The 23,629-nt window shown below is 56.3% G+C and overlaps 1 protein-coding gene across 1 annotated transcript in view; it reads right to left on the reverse strand.

Moving 5' to 3' along the window:
- Positions 1–3,091: 3,091 nt before the first annotated feature.
- Fam20c (FAM20C golgi associated secretory pathway kinase) overlaps positions 3,092–23,629 on the reverse strand; it is a 53,994-nt gene continuing 33,456 nt past the window's right edge. The window contains exons 4-10 of the mRNA XM_047533927.1: positions 16,627–16,719; positions 14,874–14,989; positions 8,708–8,888; positions 7,978–8,087; positions 7,681–7,762; positions 7,232–7,291; positions 3,092–6,593 (exon numbers count right to left, since the gene is read on the reverse strand). Of these exons, the coding sequence (XP_047389883.1) occupies positions 6,344–6,593; positions 7,232–7,291; positions 7,681–7,762; positions 7,978–8,087; positions 8,708–8,888; positions 14,874–14,989; positions 16,627–16,719 (892 nt within the window). The 3' untranslated portion in view covers positions 3,092–6,343. The remainder of the gene's footprint in view (positions 6,594–7,231; positions 7,292–7,680; positions 7,763–7,977; positions 8,088–8,707; positions 8,889–14,873; positions 14,990–16,626; positions 16,720–23,629) is intronic.

Below are 23,629 nucleotides of genomic sequence, written 5' to 3' on the forward strand. Positions count from 1 at the left end.
AATCAGGCTTCACCGTGGGTGGAGATGGGTGTTTCCCATCCGAAGACTTCATAGAAGGCTCAGAAACAAAGCCAACTATGACCTGGAAAAGAGACAGAATCCCATGGGATTTGGACAGTAACTGCTGGCTGGATGGGGCTGGAGTTCCGGCCTGCATGGCCCCGGGTGTTCTTGGGACTAGCACCCACACAGTAACATAAGAACCTCCAACATCAGCAGAGAGGTTGCTGGGGGTGTGGAAGAGAATCAGTCAATGATGGGGCTCCAGGATGAGAGTATGTAGACTACCCAGCCTATAAGGGCTCAGATCAAGTTGGTGCTTCTGCCTTGCTGGGGCCCAGGAGTACAGAGACAGAAGATGAGCCTGAGGGTCAGGAGGGACCAGACCACATGGTTCCCCCTCAGCATATTCAGAGGATCTACACTGTGTGGCCCACAGCCTGCAGGCAGGGGACGCCACAGAGTAGAGTGGTGCTTCTGTCCATGGAGCTTCCAGTCTACCAGGGAAGTGGATGCATGTAATTATAAGAATGTAAATACAGATGCACTGAAGATGAAGGTGGGCGATGGGTCTCAGGGAGTGCATAGTGCGGTGGGACTGGCCCAGCCTAGACAGTTTGAGCAGTGCTTGGAGTGGGAGTAAGCTAGGTGAAGAGGTGGTGCAGGGCAGAGAACTCCCAGCTGTGCAAAGGCCCTGTGGTGCTGGGAAGGTGGTGGCTTCTGGAGGCTTCCAGAGATCAGAGCGCTTTGGAAGCTTCCACTGCCTTCCAGATGAATCCCAACTCCCTGCTCGTGTCTAGGGAGAGCGTCTGCAAGTCTTCATTGTTGTGCTCAGAACATCTTGGTGCTCACTAAGCACTTGTGCCTTGGAGCACTCATTTATCCACAGGTATTGAGGGGCCAGGTATTTCTAGGACCTGGGCTCTGGCCGGGGCTGTAGGTCTGTCCATGAGAGGCTGGTGGGTACCTGAAGCCCTGGACAAGGGGAGGACAAGGCTGGCGGGGCCTCGCTGGGTAACAGCCACTGCCTGCTGAGGTCGGCTCTTGCCTTTCTCCGGCCCTCCTCTAGATGGTGCCAGGGACCAGGCGGGACAGGTGCCTCAGGCCTGGCTCCCCTGCCTCTGGTGGCCACAGAGACACCTGGTGCTTGTGGGCACGTGAGGCAGGTCCTGGAACCCTGGGCAGGCAGGGTGTCAAGGCCAGGGGCAGTTGGTTGAGCCCAGCTGTTACATACCTACCCTCCACCCTTCCGGGTCTCTCCAGGACTCCATCCGCATTTCCCAGCCTGCTTCAGGGCAGGAGCAGCTGCCTCTTGGAGGGGGCACCTCACAGGAGGCAGCTCTTGTCCCACAGCGATCCCCACATGGGTGCAGGGACCCAGGACTGCAGGCACCCTGCCCACCAGGGATCCGGGTGCTCTCTAGACTGGCAGATCCGCACTGTCTCAACACTGTCAGCCGCTGGGGCAGGGTGCACTGTCACTGACACATGGGTTGGACAGGTGCACAGATTTTGAGAGGAGCCAGCACCTTCCTGTTGGCGTCAGCCAGCTTTGTCTGCTGGGCATGCCAACCTGTCCTCCTGGCTTGGGAGCCAGAACACACCTCTACTTCCCTAAGTCCCAGTTGAAGGTGCTTTTGTGCAGCTGGGGTCAGTCTGCCTGCTCTCTGGGCTCAGGCCCCTTCTTTCTTTGGAGGCTGGTTCTCACACATCAGGGTGAGGCTTCTCTGAGATGGAGGCCTTGGAGTTCTGCTCTGTTCTGGCCCAGCCTGGGCCAGTCTCCTCCCATTCCCCCACTGCAGCCCCACCCCTGCCTGGACAGCAAAGGGTCCCCGCCGTCTCTTTTCATCTCCTTGGGACCCTCCTGAAGGCAGCACTTGGGAGAGGTCCCACACGGGCAAGGTGTGCAGGGTGCACCTGCTCAACGTGTTGTGAGGTCAGTGAGGTTCCACGTGTCTCAGGGTATGAGACCCTGGGGGGAGCCCAGGGGCAGTGAAGGCTCAGCCTCTTCATGAGGAGTCAGGGGATGCTGAGGTCTGGGCTCTTAAGCCCTAGAGGTGCCTGGGGTGCAGGCACATGGGTGCAGGGACTCAGGGCTGCAGCCCTCCTGCCTACCAGGGGCCCAGGAGCCTCTGTCCTCATCTGAAGGGCAGTGGATACTTTGTTCTGAGCCCATCTCAGATTTCTGGGGCAGGGGACTGGTGGCCCAGCAGCTTGGTGGCTCATTCTGCCCTTTGGGCAGAGGTCATAGTGAGTCTCATTTGTGTATTTATTTGTTTGTTCTCTTATCTATTTTATTTCGGGGAGAGGGAGGCCAGCCCTGGGCAGGAGCCCTCTGCACTGCTACCTCTTCCTCCTCATTCCTGGACTCGGCAAAATGAAGCCCAGACCCACTGAGGAGGGTCTTTTTTTTTGTACCAGGGATTGAACACAGGGGTGCCTAACCACTGAGCCACATCCCCAGCCCCTTTTTATATTCTATTTAGAGATAGGGTCTCACCGAATTGCTTAGGGCCTTGCTAAGTTGCTGAGGCTGCCTTTGAACTTGAGATCCTCCTGACTCAGCCTCCTGAGTCAGTGAAATTACAGGCATGCACCTGGATCTTTTCTTTAAGTCCTGTTTGAATTCTACCTTGCGTCTCAGGCTGCTCTGCTGGAAGGCTGTTTATGGAAGCACCACTGCTCTGTCCGCCAGGGGTTCGTTGAAGCTGCTCTGCTTTCGGCATGGGCTCCGGTCAGGTCTTGTCATTGCAGCAGCGCTGACTCTGCTGCCTGGCATTGCAGCTTTGTGCCAACCCAGAGGCTACAGGGAGAGCACACGGTCCTGGGGTGAGGGACAGGTGGGGGTTTGCACTGTGTGCTGAACCCAAGGATCCACTTTACCTGTTGGTGCCTCAGTTTACCAAGCTGTGAAGTGGCTCAACAGGACAGTGATTCCTGAGCAACAGCAAGGAGCGAAGAGAACAGGAGATGGGGGCTGCTGGGGACACTTGTTGGCCAGCACAGGGGCTGGGGCTGACCCTGTTTACCTCTGCCCAGTGCAAAGTTTGGTTTGAATTTGTACCAAAGCAATAGACAATAATGTTCCAAGTCTTTAATGACACCATAGATGAAGTCATGAAGGCAGTCCCCTCCCCCAGCAAAGCCCAGAGAAAGTCCATTGCTGCAAGTTTCCCCAGGTGCTTTGCTGTTTGGGGATTTGCCTCCCTGTGGCTAAACGTCAGGCTTAGGCTGCACTGTTTCAGCTTCACGCCACATCTGTCACGCTGGAAAGCTCTTGTGCAAATCCCCCCAGCTGGTGGTGAGTAGCCCAACTTGCTTGTCTTTTCTTGGGTGGCCTCTGCCTCCTGGGGCACGGGAGGTGCTCTCTCGCGGCTGAGCTTGCAGAGTTGTTTCCTCCTGTTCGTCAAGCTCCTGGTGTCCCATCTGTCTACTGCACCAGGGTAGCAGGGTCTCCTGGGATCCTAAGATTGCCACCCGACCCCTTGTCTCTTTGCATTCCTGTTCTTTTTTCTGCTTTTGGAGGACCTGTCCTCTGGTGCCAGCTTCACACTGTGCTCAAAATGTCCACCACCATGGCCACACTGCCGCGCTGGGGACGAGGTTTCTGAGGGCACTTTGAAGGAATGTTGCCATCACCCAGCAGCCCTGGAACTGCCCTGGAGCGGGCTGCAGGCAGGCATTCCCAGGCGCTGGAGTCGCACAGCTTCCTGACCTGAGGGCTACATCTTCTTGTGACATTGCTCGGCTTTCCTGCTTCTATCTCTGGTCTCCCTTCTTTCTCTGGAGATGTCCTCGATTTCATCTCCTGTTCCTTCCAGTTTCTTCTTCCTGTTCAGTCTCTCCCACACACGCTGCTCTAATGCCCTTCTTGATCTCTGGCACCCAAACTCTTCCCTGCCTCTGTGCTGGTCTCTGGGTGTCACTGAGCTGTCCTTTCTCTTCTGTACTCTCCACAAAGAGGTGGCTGAGGATTCCTGCTGTTGACTCATGGTCAGCAGCAAGGAACCCGCACACTGGACATTGGCCTGCCCTACTGGCCAGGGCTCCTTCTCTTACTGCTATCCCTGGCTATTCTCTCCTGCTCTCAGGCCGCCCCCTTGCCTCGGCCAAGGATGGCCAGGGTGCAGCTCAAGAGGATTTAATTTTTCTTTTTCGTGGCCAGCCCAGACGTCCCAGAGCCACCTGCAGTGGGCAGGGCAGACTGAGCATGCAGAAGACTGCAGCGGCTCAAGCCCCTGAGATCCACCTCCATCAGCCCAACCCCTTGAGAGCCAGTTATATCATGGCTGTCTCAAGAATACTAGCATCCGAACTTCTTGAGCCCTGTGCAGGCTCTGTGCTGGGCTGATCCGGTGCAGCCGCCAAATGGTCTCAAGGGCATGTTTATCTGTGTCCCTGGCTTCTCTGCTGCCTTGTGACCTCCCACATCACAGTTCAGCTGTCCTGTGGACCTACAGGGTACTTGGAAGGGGACCCTGGGGACAGTCCCTCCCAATCTGATGTTTTGTGACTCCTGTGTGACCCAGCCTGGCCCACAGTGCGTGGCTGACACTTGTACCCCAGCCCCCGATAGACTGAGGTGGAGGCTCAGATGCACCTTTGGACATGCTGGTTGTCCTGGCCAGAAGTGGACTGGCCGAGAGAAAGTTAGGGTTGTGCAGCTGCCCACACTGTGGGGGCACGGGGCCTTGTGCTGACAGGACGGGGAGGCAGACCCTGGGGTCCCTTCATCACTCTGCTGTTTCCTCTAAAGATCTGTCAGCCCGAGGCTGTCTGCTTTTTGGCGGTGTGGAGCCCACATCTGAGCCCAGCCTTGGCTCAGGATCCGGAGGCCTTGTGCCCCTCTTGGGCTCTTGGGATCTTTGACTCTGGCTCTGTTGTTCTGGGAGTCTAACCTGGTTTATGGCTTGGCTTCCCCTCTCCCGGCCTGTTTCCCACCTGTGAAATGAGAAAATTGAAACCAGCCTTGCAATGTGGCTTTGGAGCACAGCGACCTAGTAGACTGCCTCCCAGGGCCCAGTGCACACGGAGCCTCCCTCAGCAGAGTGCCCTGGGCAGGGCTGCCAGTGGCTGGCAGATGACAGGCAAGGAAACGCCTGGCAGGAGGAGGACCTCTGTTCCAGGATTCTGGTGACTTGGAGGTGTGTGGTCTGTGACGAGCCTCTGTCACATTTGCTTGTAGGCCTGCTCCCTGGGGTGGTGGCACCACTTGCTGGAGGGAGCGAAGGCCTTCCCTGCAGGTGGGTCTCAGGTTCTGGGAAGGGGCTGGTGTCTCCCAGCTGCCCCCAGCTCGGAGCAGCTCCTGCTGGAGACACGGTGTGCCTGCATGACAGGGTGTGGCCCTCTGGGCTTCGTGTGGCCTCAGGGATCTCCACCCAGTCCTTAGAGGGCTCTGCAGCTGCCTTTTCCTCTCCTCACATCCACCCCTGACTTTGGGGAGTGCAGGCCTCACCAGGCCTGTTTATCCCAGGGGTTGGCAGGCGGCTCCCCGGCAGCAGGCCATGGCTTTGGGCCACATGGGCATTGTGGATGCTGGGCCTTGGCCATTTCTGGCTCCAGGCCTTTCTGGGAGGACTGGTGGGCGGGTGGCTAAGCACCAGGGTGTGAGGGCCCTGCCCCAGTGAGGCTGAAAATACACGCTTGCCGTATCTTTATTGCACTTTTACCACATCGCAAACTACTCCACAAAAATTCTGGGAAGGTCGACCTGCTGCTGTGGTCCCCGAGGACCCACGTGACATTTACACCAACTGTCCAGAGAAAAGCCGTGGGTGAGTGGTGCCCGCTGCAATGGAGAGAGGCGGGGCCACTGCTGGACATCGGGAGTAACTGGTCATTCACATTTGGGCATCCATCTGTCCACACGCAGGCCCTGACGTCCACTGGGAACCTCTTTTATCCCCAAAGGGGCTCTCCAGCCTCTAAATGCGGAGGCCTGGGAGGCAAGAGCAGAAAGAGAAGGTGCAGAGCACAGGCACCACATAGAACCTGGAGGCAGCCCTCGGGCAGGGCTAGAGGTGACCGTGGTCTGTGCAGACGTCCCTCCCTTGGTACACTGTACCTTATGTAAATATAAAACAGTGAATAAGGCTTCCTTTCCTACAAAAAGGACGGGAGGCCTCTATTGCTGCTGCCTCCTGTGGGAGCACAGGCAGTGCATCCTGTCTGTCCTGGTCTTGGAGAAGCACGGAAGTGTCCTGCTGGAGCCCCTCAGGTGGCCACGCCACTGGACGGCAGGTCACTGCAGGGACAACCCTGTCCTGTCCGCGACTTCACCAAGCTCCTGATGCGGCATGTGCAGCCACGCTCCTATTGTGGGCAGTGCAGGTGGTGCAGGTCACTACCTCTCAGTGGAGGTTCTGTGCCCAGGGTCCAGGTCGTCCTCCACCACGCTGCGTAGCCCATCTCTCTCCACACAATCACGCACGGCCTGTAGCACGATGCGCAGCCGCCGGTCCAGGGCCTCCAGGTGCAGGCGGAAGAGGACGGGTGCCACCCTGTCCCTCTGCAGAGACTCAGCCATCAACAGGCTCAGCTTGTACTCGTCCTTAGCCAGCAGCTGCAGGCGCAGGTAGGTGGACTTCCTGATCCTGTGGAGAGGTGGCTGTGAGCATGGGCTGGGGGCGGGTTGCCCCAGGGCGGGGGGCAGGGAGAAGATGAAAGAGACCGGGAGAGAGAACAGAAGCTGAGAGAGACAGAGGGAGAGATGGAGAGAGACTGAGGGAGGCAGAGAGACAGAGAGATGGACAGATCCGAGATTGGTACCTTTCTGGCCCTGCCTCTCATCTGTACATGGACAGGGCCCTATCTTGTAGGGATGTGGGCAGGCACCCTGAGCCTTGGGGCAGACATAGGCAAGCTCACCCACTGGCCTTGACCTTGGGTGGGTAGATCCTGAGATGTCTTCTGAGAGAAGCACAAACCACTTTGCCTTGTACCCCCAGCTGTGGGAGGGATGGGTGGATGGGCAGGGGCAGGGTCCTTGGTTCTAAGCTGGTGCCTGCTCTGGGGCTTGGCATCGTCACAGGGCTGTGGTGACAGGAGCCAGCCTGTGTCCTTGTGGGGTCCCTGGAACTCAGGGTTGTGATGGGTGGGCAGAGAGCTGATGGCCGTGGTATGGCTGGGGGCTGGCCACCAGGTACAGGCGCCTGTCTCCAGTGTCACACAGGGAGGAGGGAGAGCTGGCCTCCTCTGGGCCTGCACAGCCAGGGGTGGCCTTGGGCCCTACCTGCAGCACTGCTGTAGAGGCACCAGGATGGAAAGCTCGTCATGTGCGTATTTCCCAAACCTGCGGCGAGAAAGCACAACATCAGGGCGCTGAGCGGGGTGCGAAGGCCGGGCAGCCTTTTGGGAATGACCATTCTCCTGCTGTTAAATGGAGGCCACTCTCTCCCAGATGGAGCCTGTTTGGGCCTGTTTTCCTGGGGCAGCAGAAGGGGACAATGGACACACCTCCCAGGGTTACTGCACCTGACAAGGTCAACCGCTGTCCCTCCCTGTGATGGGGACCCTGTTACCCCTGAATGGAGCCTGGGGCTGGCATCCTGCATTTCACAAAGGGATGGGCCCTCGGGGGCTTCCCTGTTCACCACGGCCTGCCTCTTCTTGCTGTGGGCTGGGCCACACACAGGGCAGAGGTGGCCAGCCTGTTGGGGTCTGAGGTGTGAGGGGACCCACCCTCTTCCGTTGTCCAAGTGGATAATGAAGGTCTCATTTCCAAACTTCTCAAAAGTCTCATAGTGGTGGCGGTCCATATTCCCTGCAGGGATAAGTACAGGTGCTCAGAGGCCTCTGCCCACTGAGAGTGGCACCTCCTGTCCACCCCAAGAACAGCCTCGGGGGTACAACCCGGCAGAATGGGAACTAGTCCCTCCTCAAATGTGTGGTGCCAGGCGTGTCCACTGGGAGTTCTGGGTTGGCACAGGTGGACCCGGACCCCACATCCCCAGTGGCCAGCATGTCCCATGGACGTACCCATGAGGAAATCAAAGATGGTCATATCCATGATGTCCAGGACCCGGTGGCCGCTGTCATAGGGTGGAGTCTGCTTCACCTCCTCACAGTAGTCGGGGTCAACTTCCCACCTGCAGGGGAGCCAGTGTGAGGGGGACTCCTTCATGGGCAGGGAGAACCAGGACAAATTCTGGGGCTACTGGGCTCAGGAGAGCACAAGCCAGTGGGGCCACTCCAGGCAACGAGGGCTTGGGATGGAGGCCAAGTGTCTGCAGAGAACGTGCCTTGACTGTGGGCTATGAGGTTGCATTAATAGGATTATAGGTCTGGGAGGTGACCACGCCTTGGCAGAGGCCCCAACCAGGCCTGAGGCTACCATCGGCTCTGTGTTAAGAAACAGTGCCTGGACATGGTACCTACAAGAACACCTTGGTTGAAAGAGTAGGGCATGCTTCTTTTGTGTAAGGGACAAGAGGGATTGGGGGCAAGGGCCAAGCTCAAATACTAAGGCATGTGTTGAAGGACCTTGCAGTAAGACCAGTGCCTAGGGGGCTTCTAATTCTCAGGTCAGGGCCCTTCCTACTTACCTGGCCCACTGTGCTCTCACAAGCTGCACAGAGTTGGATTCACACCTGGCCCTGCCACCCCTTCCTGTCCTGTGGCCATGACAACCCGAAGCCCTCCCAGGCCTGGCGTCCTAGCTGCAGAGTGAACCGCCATCCCAGTCCCTGGGGCCCAGCTCTGCACTCACTCTGCTTTCTTGCGCTTGTGGTAGGAGCGCCGCCAGGGGTTGCGCCAGGTCTTTCTCTTGGCCAGGGACAGGTCGGGCAGGAAGGCTGCCAGGGAGCCCTCTATCTGGTCTGGTCTCCCACACAGGGCGTGCTCTGTGGAGCAGTAGTAGGAGCACTCCCCATAGAAGCAGATGTTGTTGGCTGGTGGGAGAGACAGACCTGTCACCTTCAGCTGTCCCCCTGTGCCATCCTGGTCCTCCAGGGCTCTGCCTGGAGCGTCTCAAGGGCAGGACTCACCCCCATCCTCACATGGCCTCAGTGACCACCTCCAGCCCCATGCCTCGAGTTAACCCTGCTGTGGGCTCTTAGGCCCCACAGCCCTAGAGTCTGAGGGAGGAGCTGGCTGACTTCTCCTCACCCCAGAATCCAGGGGCTGCAATCCATGGAAACTCCAGAGTCTCTGTTCAGTAGCCCCCAGAATGATTTGTACCATGAAGAAAGAGAGAATCCACAAAATGGGAAAATCTTTGCAAATCACAAAGCTGATGGGGATCTACTATTGAGGGATATATAAAGGATTCTCATGACAGAATAATAAAAAAAAATCCCAATTAATACATGGGCAAAGAACATGAATGGATCTTTTTCCAAAGAAGATACAAAAATGGTCAACAAGCCTATGAAAAGATGCTCGACATCAGTGGTCATCAGAGAAACACAAGTCAAACCCACAAGGAGAAAGCATCTCACACCCATGAGGCTGGTTCTGATTGAAGGACTGGATGATAGCAAGTTTGGCGAGGACGTGGGGCACTGGAAACGCAGTGCCCTGCTGGGGCGGTGACCTGCACAGGTGCTGGTTAAGCAGGAGTTAGCATGTGACCCAGCGGCCCCACGTGCAGGCATCTACTTAACAAAAACGAAATGTGTTCCTGCCCTTTGCCCGAATGTGCTCACAGCAGGAACCCAGCCTCAAAGCCACCAGCTAAACAAGATGCAGAATTCTCACACAACCAAGTCTCATCCATCCCTGGACGGGAACAGAGTGCTGAGAGGCTGCGGTGCAGACCAGCGGAGAGGACATTGTGCCTGGTGAGAGAAGCCAGGCAGGGGGTGCCCCACGCACGGGCTCAGGGGCATCTCGAGTGCTGGGGCAGGCTCTGGGGTCTTTCTTGGGTGGGGGAAATGTTCTGGGTTTGCAAAACAGAGTGCATGTACTAAAACCACTGAATCACACACCTTGAAATGGTGACTTATGGCACGTGAATTCTATCTCGAAAGTTTAAAATCCGCAAGCTCCTGGCCGTCACGGTTTACAGCATGCCTGCTGAGGGTGCACACCGATCACGGCCCATGGAGGGTCTATTCTTGTACTTGTTTACTGAGTAAATCTGTGTTTTCCTGCTCTGACTTGTTTGGTCAGGAGAAACCTGCAAATGCCTGGGATTGTGGAGACAGGAGGAAGCCTCTGGTGGAGCAGGAGGGGCACTGCCTTGCTTCCTGCTCCTTCCCACTCACAGGGTCAGGAGAATGGCCAGTGAGGGTCACAGAGGGGCAGATGGAGAGAGGGGAGGGTGCTGGCATAACCGAAGCCTGAGGAACACAGCATGTTCCAGCTGCCAGGCTCCCCATGAGCTGCCCACTGCCTCTCCCCTTCCTGGCCTCCATCCCAGCACCAAAGTCGGATAATTATTGTAGGACCGTCTTAGGGGGTCAGCTGCATGGCTCTGGCTGCTGACACAATTCAGTCCATTTTCAGGGTGCCATGAAAGTCGATCATGCCGACAGCCATGTCCTCCTGAGCCAGTTCTAGGCGGTATTGCCTTAAGAGGGCAAGTATTTCACAGTCCACAGCTCCCTCCTCACCAGCTCCAAAGCCCACTCTAAAGAGCATCTGGGGTGGGGCTGGGTCTCTGAGAGTCAGGGTCCCTTCCAGCTGCATGACCTGGGAGAGGCAGCACACATCTCTGCTCAGCTCCTCACCTGTGCATGAGGGTTGAGCTGTGCCCACAGCTTGGGAGAAGCATCACATAAGGCAACTACGTGAAGTCCAGCGAAGGTGACCATGGAGCATAGAGGGCGGCCCCACTTTAAGGGGTAAGGGGGCATCCTTTTCAATTAGCAGCTCTAGTAGACAGAGAGTGGGGGAAGGCCAGGGCCTCTCCCAGGGCCTGGTCCTGACCTGGGGCCATGAGCACATAGTCCTCCTCATGATCCCAGAAGGCCCTGGCCCGTGTGCCTAGGGTCCAGGATGGGCCTATCTGAGGGACAGAGGTTGGCTCAGCAGGAGGTGGGTCACCATGCCGGAGGAGACGTGGTCATCCACCCTGGAATGTGGGCCACAACATTGCACAGGGCAGTGGACATGCCTCTTTCGGGGGTGGCCCTCTAGTGGCTGGCAGAAGACCCACACTGGAAGCCCCATTCTTTCTCGATGTGTATTCAAATGGGACAGAGTGGACTGTCTTGATGACCACCTAGCCAAACTCGGGCCAATCTGGGGAAAACCTCTATGCTGTGTGGGGACTGAGGCCCGGAGGGGCGGGTGGCTTTGGGAGCTGCCCATGACGTGTGTCCTGCCTGGGGGAGGCCATCTAGAAGTGTCCACCTTGCAGAAATTTACAGAAAAGGTCAAGGAGCATGTTCCTTGAGCATTTGGGGCTTCAAAGTCTTGGGTTCTGCTCCACAGCTGTGTGGTGTCAGGCACTTTAACTGCCCTCTCTGAATGTGACTTTGACAGACCCCACTGTGTCTAGGCTCTAGCCCATCTCCTTCCTGCAGTGTCCCTGGGACCTGAGGGCCACTATTGCCCCTCTGTTGCCCTGGCTGTCTTCCTGGATGCCTGGGATTTTCTCTTTCTTGACCAAACCCAGAGGAGAGCCACACGGAGGCAGCAGACACCGGCCGTGGACTGGAGTCTCCCGTTGACCTGGTGTCAGTGAAGCAGGGGTGACGGTTTTGGCATCGGATGGGTCGGGAAGTGCAAGCAGAGCAGAATGGATACTGATGACTCTGAGCAGATTTTCTTTTCTAAAATGAGGTCAAAGCTGGCTCCTGAGACCCGCTGCTCCAGAGGAAGCCACACATTCCCAAAGGCTCTGGGAAGAAACCCGCTGACAGCAGCGCCCCGGGGCAGGAGGTGGGATCCCTGAGGCGGCACTCTAAAGTGGCGGCAGAGCCCAGCCCAGCAGAGGTCAAGAGCGTGCTGTCCAGGTGCAACATGCCCCTGGGGCCTGGGGCCATCAGGCAACTTCTGGAGTACCATGGGCGAATCTGCAGCTGGCAGAAAATGTCATCGAAAGCCAAAAGCCATGGCGGATGTCTGCTGTGGAGTCCCCGGTTCATGACAACTCTAGCGAGTCATTCAAGGAGGGATTTAAGTGGCCTCTGAGGCTCCTGGGACTCAGAACTGATAGTTCCCTGCTGAGGGCCAGGAGGGGTACCAAATGCCAACCAAAGAGGGAGGTGGAAGGATCTTGATTTAGCTGTTCAGGCGAAGAGGTGGCTCAGACTTTTGTTTTTAAAAACAAAAATATCCACAATCCTTCGCTATTAGAAATTGACCTAAATCCATTGGTGCCAAGAATTCTGGAGCAGGCGGCTTCAACTGCTTCAGCGGCTCTGTCCTTGGGAGCCACTTGGGTTGCTGTCTCAGGAGTCTGTACCCCATCAGTGGGGAAGTGACACCTGGCATGGAAACCTCTTGCTTCCCTTTCCTGCATCCTTGAATCCCAGCTCCTCTGCTTGATCTTGGGCAAGTTAGTTAACCATGTCCCTACGATGCCTGTTGACAGGTGAATGGACAAACAGAACGGAGACATCCACCCAGGGCACAGTCCTCCACAAACTCCAGAGACTCAAATAACATGGGTGAACCTTGGAGTCAACATGGTGATGGAACAGAACCAAAGGACACGCTGTGAGCCTCCAAGGTGCTCAAAACCACAGCAGGTGGCTGACCAGGAACATGGGAGGCAGCTCAGGGGGCTGGACCCAAGGTCCTGTCCTGATGGCAGAGGGTGCCACAGCATCTGTATTCAGTGCCACCAAGCTTAACTGTCTAAATGTGATATACCTATCACTGAAGGCCAATCTCACCTCAATAAAACTAAAAGCAGGACAAGGACAACCTGCCCCACAGGCCCGTCTTTGGAGCTCCGGAGAAGCTGTACGGCTTTCAGCCCTGAGCCTACTGTGCCTGTCGCCTGAGCCCTTGTTGCTTGCCCAGCCAGAGACGGCCCAGCAGTGCTGGGTGTCAGCTAGAAAGCACAGTCCTGCCCAATGTGGTGGACCTGTCCCACCTGCCCATGCCACCAGGAGAAGCAGCCTTCTCCAGCTGGGGCCCAGGGCTGTGGGGTGCTGGGCTCTCCCCTGCCCACGGTCCTGATGCTGAGCCTGCACTCCATGGGCAGCTGGGGTCATGACATAGTCAAGGCCCGTTCTCAGCTTATCAGATGCGGGAGACTTAGGGCCCTCCCTGCCCAGCCCTGGACCTGTGTTGTCTTTTGCTCTGAAGTGCAGGGCATTGGGTCTAAGAATGTCTGTCAGCAACTGCTCACCTGGGGGTGGGCACCAACGCCTGGGGGTGTTATTCTCTCAATATTTTGAACCTTTGAAATATGTTGCTGCAAAAGTCACAATAAAGGAAAAAACAGTGAAGAGGAGTCAAAGGTCTGAGTGCAGCTGAGTGGCTGCCCGGTGGCACTGCTCCCAGGTGTGCACCGCCAGAGGGCTGTGTGGCTTCTCTCTGGGTGTGCAAGGCTGGACGGCAGGGTGGTGTTCCCACAAGCAGTGGGGCAGGAGATGGGGCTGGCAGTGGTGGCGCTGGTGACACGGTGGAGGAGTGAACATCATGGCCAACTGCCAAGTTCTGAGGTCAGGGCGGAGGTGGGGAGGGGCCCCAGAGGGTAAGGTCCCTGCAGGAAAGCCCTTCAAGAGAAGACCCCTTCTCACAGCACCGTGTCCAGAGGGCTGAGCTGCCTGTGAGTGACACAGTCCCAGCTCTGGCGTGGCCTAAGCACAACCAACCCCAAAGACCCTGCCAACTCACAGGCTCTTATTGGGTCCCTTGATTCTGTCAGGAGGGGCCAGGGGAGTAGGGAACATTCCTCTCTGCCCTTTGGGAATTTCTGTCCTATTTTTCTCTCATTAGAGGAGGAGACCATATGAGCGTGCAGATGTGTGCTGGAGGATAAGAACAGAGCTCCGCTGAAGTACGGATTCCTGGCCCTCGTTTCTGACAAGCTCACCAATGCAGTTAAGAGGCGATGCTGCGCACGCTGATCTGAGACCCATCAGGAAACGAGTTTTCAGTTCGGGCTTTTATGTGCCAGCAATTCTTAGGGCGCAGCTAATCAGGGCCCTTAATTGGATTTATGTGCACGAATTACGGAGCTGGGCATGTGGCTGGGGTGCTCCTGTGGTGTGATCGTCTTCAGCCAGCCTAGTTTACACACCCACCACTTCATTCCGCTTTGCTGGCATCGCTGGAGCCACTGGGCACTCTCAAGAATGGAGAAGAAGTCGGAGGCTCCCCACAGCTCAGTGGTAGGAAGCAGCTCAGCAGGGGCCCCGTGCAAGGAAGAGCTCAGACAGCGAGATCAGCGAGATCAGCGGAGCTTCCGACACCAGGACTAAAGCAACCAGGCGGATAACTGAGTGGGAGTGATTAGCGTGGGTGCACACTTGGGATTCACAAGCAAAGTGTCAGGGCTCCTGTGAACTGAGGATCTCTGTGGTGCACCTGAGAGGCCAGCACCTGTGCCTCCTCCAAGGGCACCAGAGATGGGAAGCTGCTGCTCTCACCAGTTGGTTCCTTGAGGGAAGGGGCTGCCTGGCCTGTTGCCAGGTGTGTGTCTTGCTGGGGAGCGTCTGGGAGAAGGGAGGTCTCTGGGTGGACAAGGCCACCGGAGAGGCTGAGCCTATCTGAGAGTGAGTTCCTTTGCCTTTTAAACCAAACAGTGAACAAATGTAAAAATAACCTTCCTGCCTAGCACAGGGCCTGAGAGTGAGGAAGAGCCCTGCCCTGGTTTCTGGAACCTTGTGGGCGGATCCATACACATGGAAAGGGAAGGGGCACCTGGCCTTCTCCAAGTGGAAGCAGGAGTGGCCTTTGCATGACCCCTCTCTAGAGGCGGCCAAGGGCGCCACCTGTTGGGGGCTGCATGAAGGGCCATACATAGCTACCTGGAGAGACAAAGAAGGTCCTCCACAACTTCTTGTCTCGAGTGACATCCCGAATTTCCTTGGTCATGTTGACCATCCTGCCGGCCACAGGAGGGACTCTGCGGAAGTCCAGGATCCTGGCAAGAGAAGAGGAGAGAAAGAGGTCTTCACTTTCTGTGGTGGATTCCTGGCAACCCAGGCAGTGGCTGGTGAACCAGGCCTCTCCTGGCCTTCACTCAAATCTGGCTTGGGGCCATGGCTCTGCCTGGCACCAACGGCAACAGGCAGAACACACCCTGGAAGGACAAGTCCTTGTGAATTTGCCTCAGCCCTGCCAGGCATCCGGATAACTAAAACATGCCCTCATTCTAGGGCTAAATTTAAAATGAAATTAAATTAAATTAGCCACTCTTAATGGAACTCTTTCTGAGCCGCATGGCATGCACTGCCACTTGCTTAATTAAATGGAGATGCCGGATGCGAGCATTTTCTGCTGACACAGGATGCATGATAGCTACACAGGCATCCTCTGCAGAAGTGGCCAGGCATGGAGGAACAGGGTGCACAGGCAGGACCCAGGGTCAGCCTGGCTGCAGCAGCATCGCCACCTCCCACAGGCATGCGCACCCTGGGCTCTGCTGCCCTGTCTTATAAGCAAGTCAACTGGGGTCCATGTTTTCGAGAGAGCAACCTCATGGCTGGGGAGTCACTATGGTCCTTTCTATGGGAAGGCCTTTCTCTCAGGTTGGGCTGTCCTGGGAAAATGAAATGGTTGGAAATCTGACTTCTGGAGATCTCTGCAGTCACCACATAAGGTTTGTGATCTTACATGGATCACTTGATTCTGTTAAAATGCAGATCCTGGTCTGTGGGTCTGGTATGGGGTCCACATACTCTTCACTCAACCAGCTGTGGGGGTTGGGAGTGGTGGTGGGGGTGACACTACTGTCCAGCCAGGGCCCTGTGGAGCAGCCAGGAGGCTCCAAAGGCAGAGGCCAAGGGTGGGATCCTCCTTTCTGCTGCTGTCTGGTTGGTGCTTTCTGTCCTCCAGATTCCTCGGACCTGACCCCAGAATCAGGCCGTGGGTCACTCCTTGAGGGTAAACACTGGCCATCTCATAGGACTCCTGTGGGTGGTCCCACCTCCCTGCAGCTGGGTGGAATCTGAAACTGAGCTTCGTCCTGTGGGTCACAGCTGACGCTCAGGAGGCTGGGGCCAGGCCTCCCCTCATTCTGCTGTGGATGCTCCTTCCTCCAGGAAGTCTTCTTTGGTCCCTCAGAGAAGACCCACCCTGTGATTATCCATGTAAAAATTCACAGCAATAATAATTTTTCCTCTCTTCCTGCCTGCTTTTCTTTTTCCTGTGTTCTCTGAAACCCCAAACCTACCGTTCATCTTGATGCTTCTGCTGGGCACACAGGAGGCACCTGCCTGGGATATCAGGGCCACGAGGGAAGGGCTCATCTCTGGGCAGATATTTCTCTCAGAGTCTCAGTTTTCTGGACTGTGGACCTGGGATGTGAAGGTTTGCCCATGGGGCATTGAGAGAATTTGAGGAACCAACACGAGCAGGGTGCTCTGAACAGAGACCATGGAGACCATCATGGGGAGATGACTGTGACAATGCACTGTGGACCTCAGAGCCTAGGCCTGTGCCTTTTGGTGGATGTGCACTAACAGACCTGTGAAATGATGCTTGATGGGCACCTGGCTCTCAGAGGATGGGGCTCCCCTGTCCAGGTGGAAGGGGCTGCTCTGTGGAGGAGGGGCTCACCTGTCCAAGTGGAAGGCAGCAATCTCCGCATTGTGCCGCTCATAGTCAGAGAAATAAAAAAAGTCGGGAGGCGTCTCCTGCTCCCTCGTTTGCCTGGAGGAAATGGGGAGAACAGAAAGGGTTTGTCACTGAGCAATGCCCCAGCTGAGGGGCACGCTGTATGCTGGACACACTGTACCAGTTTTCCAGAGGTAACTTAAACGTCTGAAGATTTTGCTAACCGGTCGTCACAGAGTCACTGTTGGAAATTAAATGATGCAAACGTACCATTAAGTACGCATACTTAAGGGTAATAAGTACTTAGGTCTCAGGGCTGCCCAGCTGCTCCCTGCTTCACTACCCTCTGCAGCCTGTGCTGCAGGTGGAAATGCTGCGTGGGGCCGGGTACCTCCTCCCAGCCCTGTTTAGTGACTTGGGAGGCAGTTGTGGACAGATGGAGCACTTGCCCCAAGGTGGGCAGGAGCACTTGTACCATGGGGTTGGTACTCCCCAAACCAGCTCCCCTGGAAACCCACCTCCTGCCAAATGGCTTCTTGGCTAAGCTGATGGGCAAAGGCAGCACCTGCCTCTGCACCCAGAGATAAGGAGATAAGAGCTGAGTGGCCCTGCTGCAGAAAGATGGCCCCCAACTGGATTAGACACACACCTTTCCAGGGCATGGGCTTGGGCTGGGGTTGGGGGACAATCTCTCTGCAGACATGCCTTCCTCAGTCGCTGTCTCCTCTGAAAGAGAGGCTGGGCAGCCTTCATAGGCCCCCTTTGTGTGGCTTCCTGTTCCACAGGGACACATGGCACTGGGGCCTGGGCCTCAGTTTCCTCACTGCCCTGTCCAGCTCCCAAGCTGAGCTGTAATTCCCCACTGTTTCCTGTTCTTGTCTTTGTTCCTCCATTCTTGCTGACACTTCTCTTGGAAAAGTCTCCCTTCCACCTCCAGGGTTAAGTCAGCATTGTGTCTCAAGGAATATCCAGCCTGGACTTCCCGGGACTCAGGGGTGCTCAATCAGAGAAGTTGAAGTTTGAGAAACAGGGCCCCTGGGTCTGGGTCCCCTTATAAAGGTTCTGACCAGGCCTGCATCCAGCATGTCTGACCCATGGTCTTTAGCCCTACACAGACTGTGGATCTTGCTTTCTGCCTAGTATGTCATCCTGCAGTCCTGAGAAGTTTTGGTTTAAATCTCAAATACAGCCATTTGCCATCCTCAGTCCCAAGGCAAATCCTTTATGGAACCTTCCCCAGTGCCAGCAAGGATGAGCCACAGCATCCCTCTTGCCCTTCTGGCTGGTGAGCAGACAGAAACTCTCTCTTTGGAGCAGTAATGCACCACCTGTGACTTCCCAACACAAAGCCAGAGCTGGGCCACCAGCTGCTCTGGCACGGTGCTGGCCCCTCACCTGCAGTGGATGCTGCCAGCAGCTCCTCCCTGGAGTCCTGACTTCCCCCCGGCATGTTGGGGGTTGGGTTTCCGGACTTTAGTGCTGCTTGGGTGGCCTTGGACAAGGGACAGGCTGTGTTGGGCCTCTCCCCTTAAGTTCAGGGAATAGCCAGATAGGATATGAGATGTCGTGCCCAGTGCCCATACACTCTGATTTTGAGCCTGGCTTCTCAGTACCAAGTGACCGACTGTCCTGTTGGAGGCCTGTCTGGCAGTGGTAGGCAACCAGGTCTGCAATGTTCCCAAGTTATGGGCAGGTGGGTGGCCTGCCAAGGCAGGAGCCAGAGGGCAGCTCCCTTGAGGGACCTGGCTCCTTCAGGTCCTCAATGCTCTACGGTGGAGGAAACTCAGGATCACAACTCTCCCACTCTACAGATAGAGATGATGAGGCCACAGCGGCAGGGACTTACTCAGCAACCTGCAGTGACAGCTCAGACAGTCCAGAGCTCCTCTGGAGAGTCTGATCGGTCTGTTTGTGCACTTGGCGACTCAGCAAGGCTGGTGCTTGTTCAGCGTGTGTGCCACCACGGCCCCGGCCCAGGTCACAGGGCTGGGTCCTCCCTTGGTGTGCACAGCTAGGGGCATCATCACCGCCTGGGAGTCCACTCTCCACTCTTGTCCTCCCCACACACAGCAGTCTTGGGGTTTGGTGGGAGCCCAGGGTTGGGGAGCTGCAACCTGGGCTTCCTGACCCAGCACTACCTGGACCCTTCCCGCCAGAGATCCAGGGGCCTGGCTGGAGTGCAGAGAGGGTGAGGGTGGTTCAGGCTCAGGACACTCAGGGCTGCTCAGGGAGACAAGCAGGGAAGCCACCAGCCGGCACCCTGGGAGGTCAGCAGATTCTAACCAGGAGGACTGTGTCCCCTCTCCAGGGTACTGGCCATGCCACCCTCCAGGCTCCTCTCTGGAGCTGCTCACAGTGCAGGCTGCACTCAGCCTGCTGCGGGTGAGGCTGTCTGTGCTTCCTGCCGTGGCAGGATCTCTTGCCTGTTGAAAGTTTCTATCTGTAAACTGCACTGAAGCTCCCTCTGCTCAGGTCGCCACAGGCAGGCCTGCTTTGAAGGCCACCATTGCTCTGCAGACTTTGAATATCCCTTATGTCTCAGGTTCTGGGCTGTTCAACAAACTCCCAGGGAGGCAGGGACAAGTTACAGCGTCCTTTCAAATGTCTGACGCAACATAGTGTTTGACCTTAAGAATTTGGAACGGTTAACCTATTGTTGCTCAAATTCACATCTGAGAGCAGCAATGTTTTTGGCATGGAATCTGGGTCCACTGTTTCCAGCCTCCACCAATAGTCCAGGAAACACCTCTCAGGCAAGTCCAGCTGGGGAACTCCACCCAGTAAGGATGGCTCCTTAGGATCTGTGTTGGCCACTTTTCCAAGTGCTGGAAAACGTGGCCTGGGTCTCACCCTGCTCCAGGCCAACCTCCTTCACAAGTGGGCACCATCAGCCTAGGCTTGGATGCTCCCAGCGTGGAGACTTACACTCTGCCCCATCATGAGTCCATCCCCCAGTTTCCCTGGTCTGGGTCCCTCCTTCCAGATATGCAGGTGAGATCAGCCGGGCCTCTCTGAGCTGCCAACCCCAATGCTGGCTGAGGTTACTGTCGCACATAGCTAGGCCAAGTGGAGACCCATTGTGGTGAGCTGTGGATTCCGGTGGGGGGGATCCAGTCTAGGCTATAGGTGATGGCCATACTTTAGCTGGGCCCCTCCCCAGTTCTTCTTGGGAAGAAACAATAAGCTGTTCTTGGTGGTTCCTTGAACATCACTTGCCCCAGTAATGGATTTCCTCATCAGCCTTTCCAGGAACCAGTGCGGAAGGTGGTGCACCAGGAACTAACCATTCCACATGATCCGTGGTCACTTGCCGGACAGGACTTTGGCTGGGAATGTACCTGGCCTTGCACCTGGCCTCTGTACAATGTAATGCGGACAGCATACCACGGACAAAGTGTATGTCCCCTAGCCAGCTGGGCTGGGGTTCCTGGTCATCAGTGTGTTTTCTCAGGCAAGAGAGTAGAGAAGATGGCACACAGGGCCTGGGGCACTGGTGGCAACAGCATGAGTCCTCTGCTGGGCGAGGCTCCTGAGGTTGAGTCCAGACTTTGTGGAATCTCCTGGCTTTGAAATTTATTTAAAATTTCATTTTTTTTTTTTAAAGCATTGCTGGTCACAGCAGGTTCATTGGTTCTCTGGCTCTGTGGTGGCTGTTTCTGGAGCTGGGAGCCCTTGAGGCTGAACATCAATCAGCCCTGTGTTCAACTTGGAAGCCCTGGCTCCCAGCAAAGCCTGTTTTCCAAAACACAGTTCTCCTAGATTGTGGTCATTTTCTTTTAAGATATTTTTTTAGTTGTCAATGGACCTTTATTTTATTTATATGTGGCACTGAGGATGGAACCCAGTGCATCATGCATGCTAGGCAAGCACTCTACCACTGAGCTACAATCCCAGCCCTGAAGTCACTTTTAACTGGAAATGATAAGGACTGAAGTGGGATTTCTGTGAGTTTTCTGGAGCTTCATGTGTGAACAGTTCACACACAGTGTAGCGCTAGCCCTGATCCTAACCTAGTCCTTGACACTTTGGTCTTAAGTCTGTTATGGAAGGCAGAATTATTTTTGTTGGCAAATTTTGGCCTTGACCACTCACGTGCTGGGTGGGCAGAGCTGGCCTCAGCCCCTGGGCACAGCCCCACGTGGAGGCAGCACTTGGTGGCCTCCGTGGCTGGCTGGTAGACCTTCTCTCTGTGAGCCAAGTGTCATTCATTCTTCACTGTCCAACACAGCAGCCATGGGCTACATGTGGCTACAAGGAGCTTGAAATGAGGAGCCAGCTTTTAAATCTATTTTTTAAATTAATTCAAATCTAAATGGCCAGTGGCTGCATGGTGGGCAGCAAAGGTCTGTGGATTGCCTGAGGCCTCCTGGCACCTCTGATATGTCTGGCTGCCCTCGCTCTCTACCTTCCTGCCTCTGTGCTCTCAGGCTGTTCCCCTGGCCACCACCTCCCGGAAGTCCCCTGGAATCTCAGTCCTTTCCAGGACCTCTCTCTGCCATTCCCAGGTACACAACCCTGTCAGCCATGGTGTGTAGCTTTGGGGAACCATGAGGGAGCCCCTCCCTTCTTCCTGCCTGATATGCACAGGGCCTGCATAGAGTCATCAGAGGTACAGACAATGCGGTGGCCAGTTGCATCTTCACTCTGCCACTGACCAGCAGTGTGGCCCCAGGCCCCAGTCCAAGCCCTGGAGGGAGAATGAAAGCAACCTGGGCGGTTTGAGATGAAGTACACTCTGGAACCCCTGGGCCAAGGTGTAGTCCACACTGGCAGGGGCAGGCTGCGTGTCTACTTGGAGTTCCCCAGGCCTGCCACCTTGAAGTCAGCCCTTAGTGGTCAAAGTGCAGCAAGGCCTGAGGGGAGCTGACATGGGCAACTGGGGCCTAGGTTGGGACTGACCAGGTGAGGCTTTGTCTGCAGAGGGACCTGAGGGATGGGGCAGGAAACTGTGAGGCGAAGTTCTGACCACACACTACAGGCAGGCACACAATGACAAGCAGGCACAGGCACACACTAACACTTGAACACGCACACCCTGCAGGACAGCGCTGTTGAAAGGATCTCGGGGAGAAGGGATGAGGACCCTTCCACTGATTTTTCTGGGCACATCTGCACAGAGGGGCTGGAAAAGAGCAGTCAGTGGCCGTGAAGAGATAGTTTGATTTCCCTCTGCATAAAGAGCCTCAGAGCTCCGGGGCGCATGTCTGGCTTGCCTACTTGAGTCAGCTGCACAGACTGGCCGTCGGAACACAGCCCACCAGCAGCTCCTGTCCAGCTGCACTTGCAGGCTGCAGCAGTGGCAGAGAATTCAGGAGCAACCTCACCCTGGCTCTGGGCCAGCAGGACAAGGGCTCAGGGCCCTAGGCAGGGGACACCCTGGCCCTGTCTGATGCAAGCAGAGGAGCAGCCCTGAGGGCAGCGGAAGCAAGTGGCTTCCAACGAATGAACCTTGAAAAGCCACAGGATGCAGGGCCACCTCACACCCAAGCTCTCCCATCCTGGCCTGGGGCTGTTCCATCAGGTGCAAATGCCAATTCAGCCCCCTGCCTGCCCTCCTCCTGCTCCACCTGCTCTGATTGCTTCTCCACTAAGTCAAGCTGGGGCCCAGCAGGCCCCCAGCTTTTACGGCACTGCAGCTCTTGGACTTCCCTCCTCAGTCTGTCTCAGCCCTTCTATGGGACCTTTTCCGGCAGCCTGGGACAGAACGCTGCTCCTGGTCCAAAGAGTGCTTGGCACATGCTACACTGGGCAGCATTGTGTGGACGCAGGGGAAGAGCCTGGGGGCAGAAGCGTTCTGCCCTGCAGATGCTGTGCCCAGCCAGGCTTGCTTAGGGACGGGCATTTCATGAGCTGAGGATGAATGGGGAGCTGACAGGAGGTGCAGAGTGGCCTCTGTCTTCCTGCAGCCTTGGCGCCTCGTTTCCTCTGTCTCTGTCACCCCCACGTCACGGTCACAGTATGTGTGGACAGACTGTAGTCTGAGCAGAGGTAATGTTTGTGGAGCCCAACAGTGAGAGATCCTTTAGCCAGTCCTTCTCCCTGACCCCTGTGGCCCTCTGAGCACATCACATGAACACCTGAAATCCAGTTGGCTTTCAGCCTTGCGGCTCCAGGAAGGAGCTGGGCACTTCCCTGATGCCTCTCTGATGTCCTGGAACAGTTCCTGGTTCCCTGTCACCCACCTCCTCAATGATCCCAGAAGCAGGCAGCTGGCCTAGGCCCATGGCAGCCCCATATACCACCCGTGGGCTCTTCGGCTTCCAGGAACCCTTCCCTGAATGGCCCAGAGGTTCAGAAAAGTGGTGAGGGGTGCTGTCTGTCCATGCTCCCCTCCCCCAGGAGTCTCCAAGGTGCTCCTGGGCCTGCTGCTCCAGCACACCTCTCCAGTGCCCCCCAAATCCACTCTGTCAGCTCCTCAGTCTTGCTGCTGTACCCTGAACTGTCAAGGGGGCTTACTGGTGGTCGTGGCCCTCAGTTTCCCTTTGTACATGATGAGCAGAGAACAAGAAGACCCTTAAGGGGTCCCAGTGGCCCATGAGGGGAAGGGAGGAGGGGGATATTCCCAGCTTATCCCCCAGGCCAACTGCTGGCTTCCATTGCAGTGACTGGCAGCTCCCCCTTAGCCCCACCAACGCGGCCCCTCCCCAGGCTGCCTGCCTTTCATCCTGACAATCACTGGATGACACCCCAGGGCACTTTTCAAGACCCCACTGTGATATGGCACAGAGGGCAGTGAAGGGCACAAGCTGCCCCCTTCTCTTTGGCTGAGATCCTGCCCATTGCTCCCCACACCCTGGCCCCCTGCTGACCCCTCCAAGCTGCTCCCCACAACCTGGCCACCTGCTGGTCACTGCTTGCAACACCCTGACCACAGCTCTGGGGAGGAGGACACATCCTGTGAACCAGCATTTCTCAAACTGAGTCCTAGAGCCAAATGCCCTGGGTGTGTGTGTGTGTGTGTGTGTTATAAATGATTATAACGTGACCCACCCCAGTTGAGTCGGGT

The sequence above is a fragment of the Sciurus carolinensis genome, chromosome 18 (genome assembly GCF_902686445.1).
Source record: "Sciurus carolinensis chromosome 18, mSciCar1.2, whole genome shotgun sequence".
Classification (NCBI taxonomy): Eukaryota; Metazoa; Chordata; class Mammalia; order Rodentia; family Sciuridae; genus Sciurus; species Sciurus carolinensis.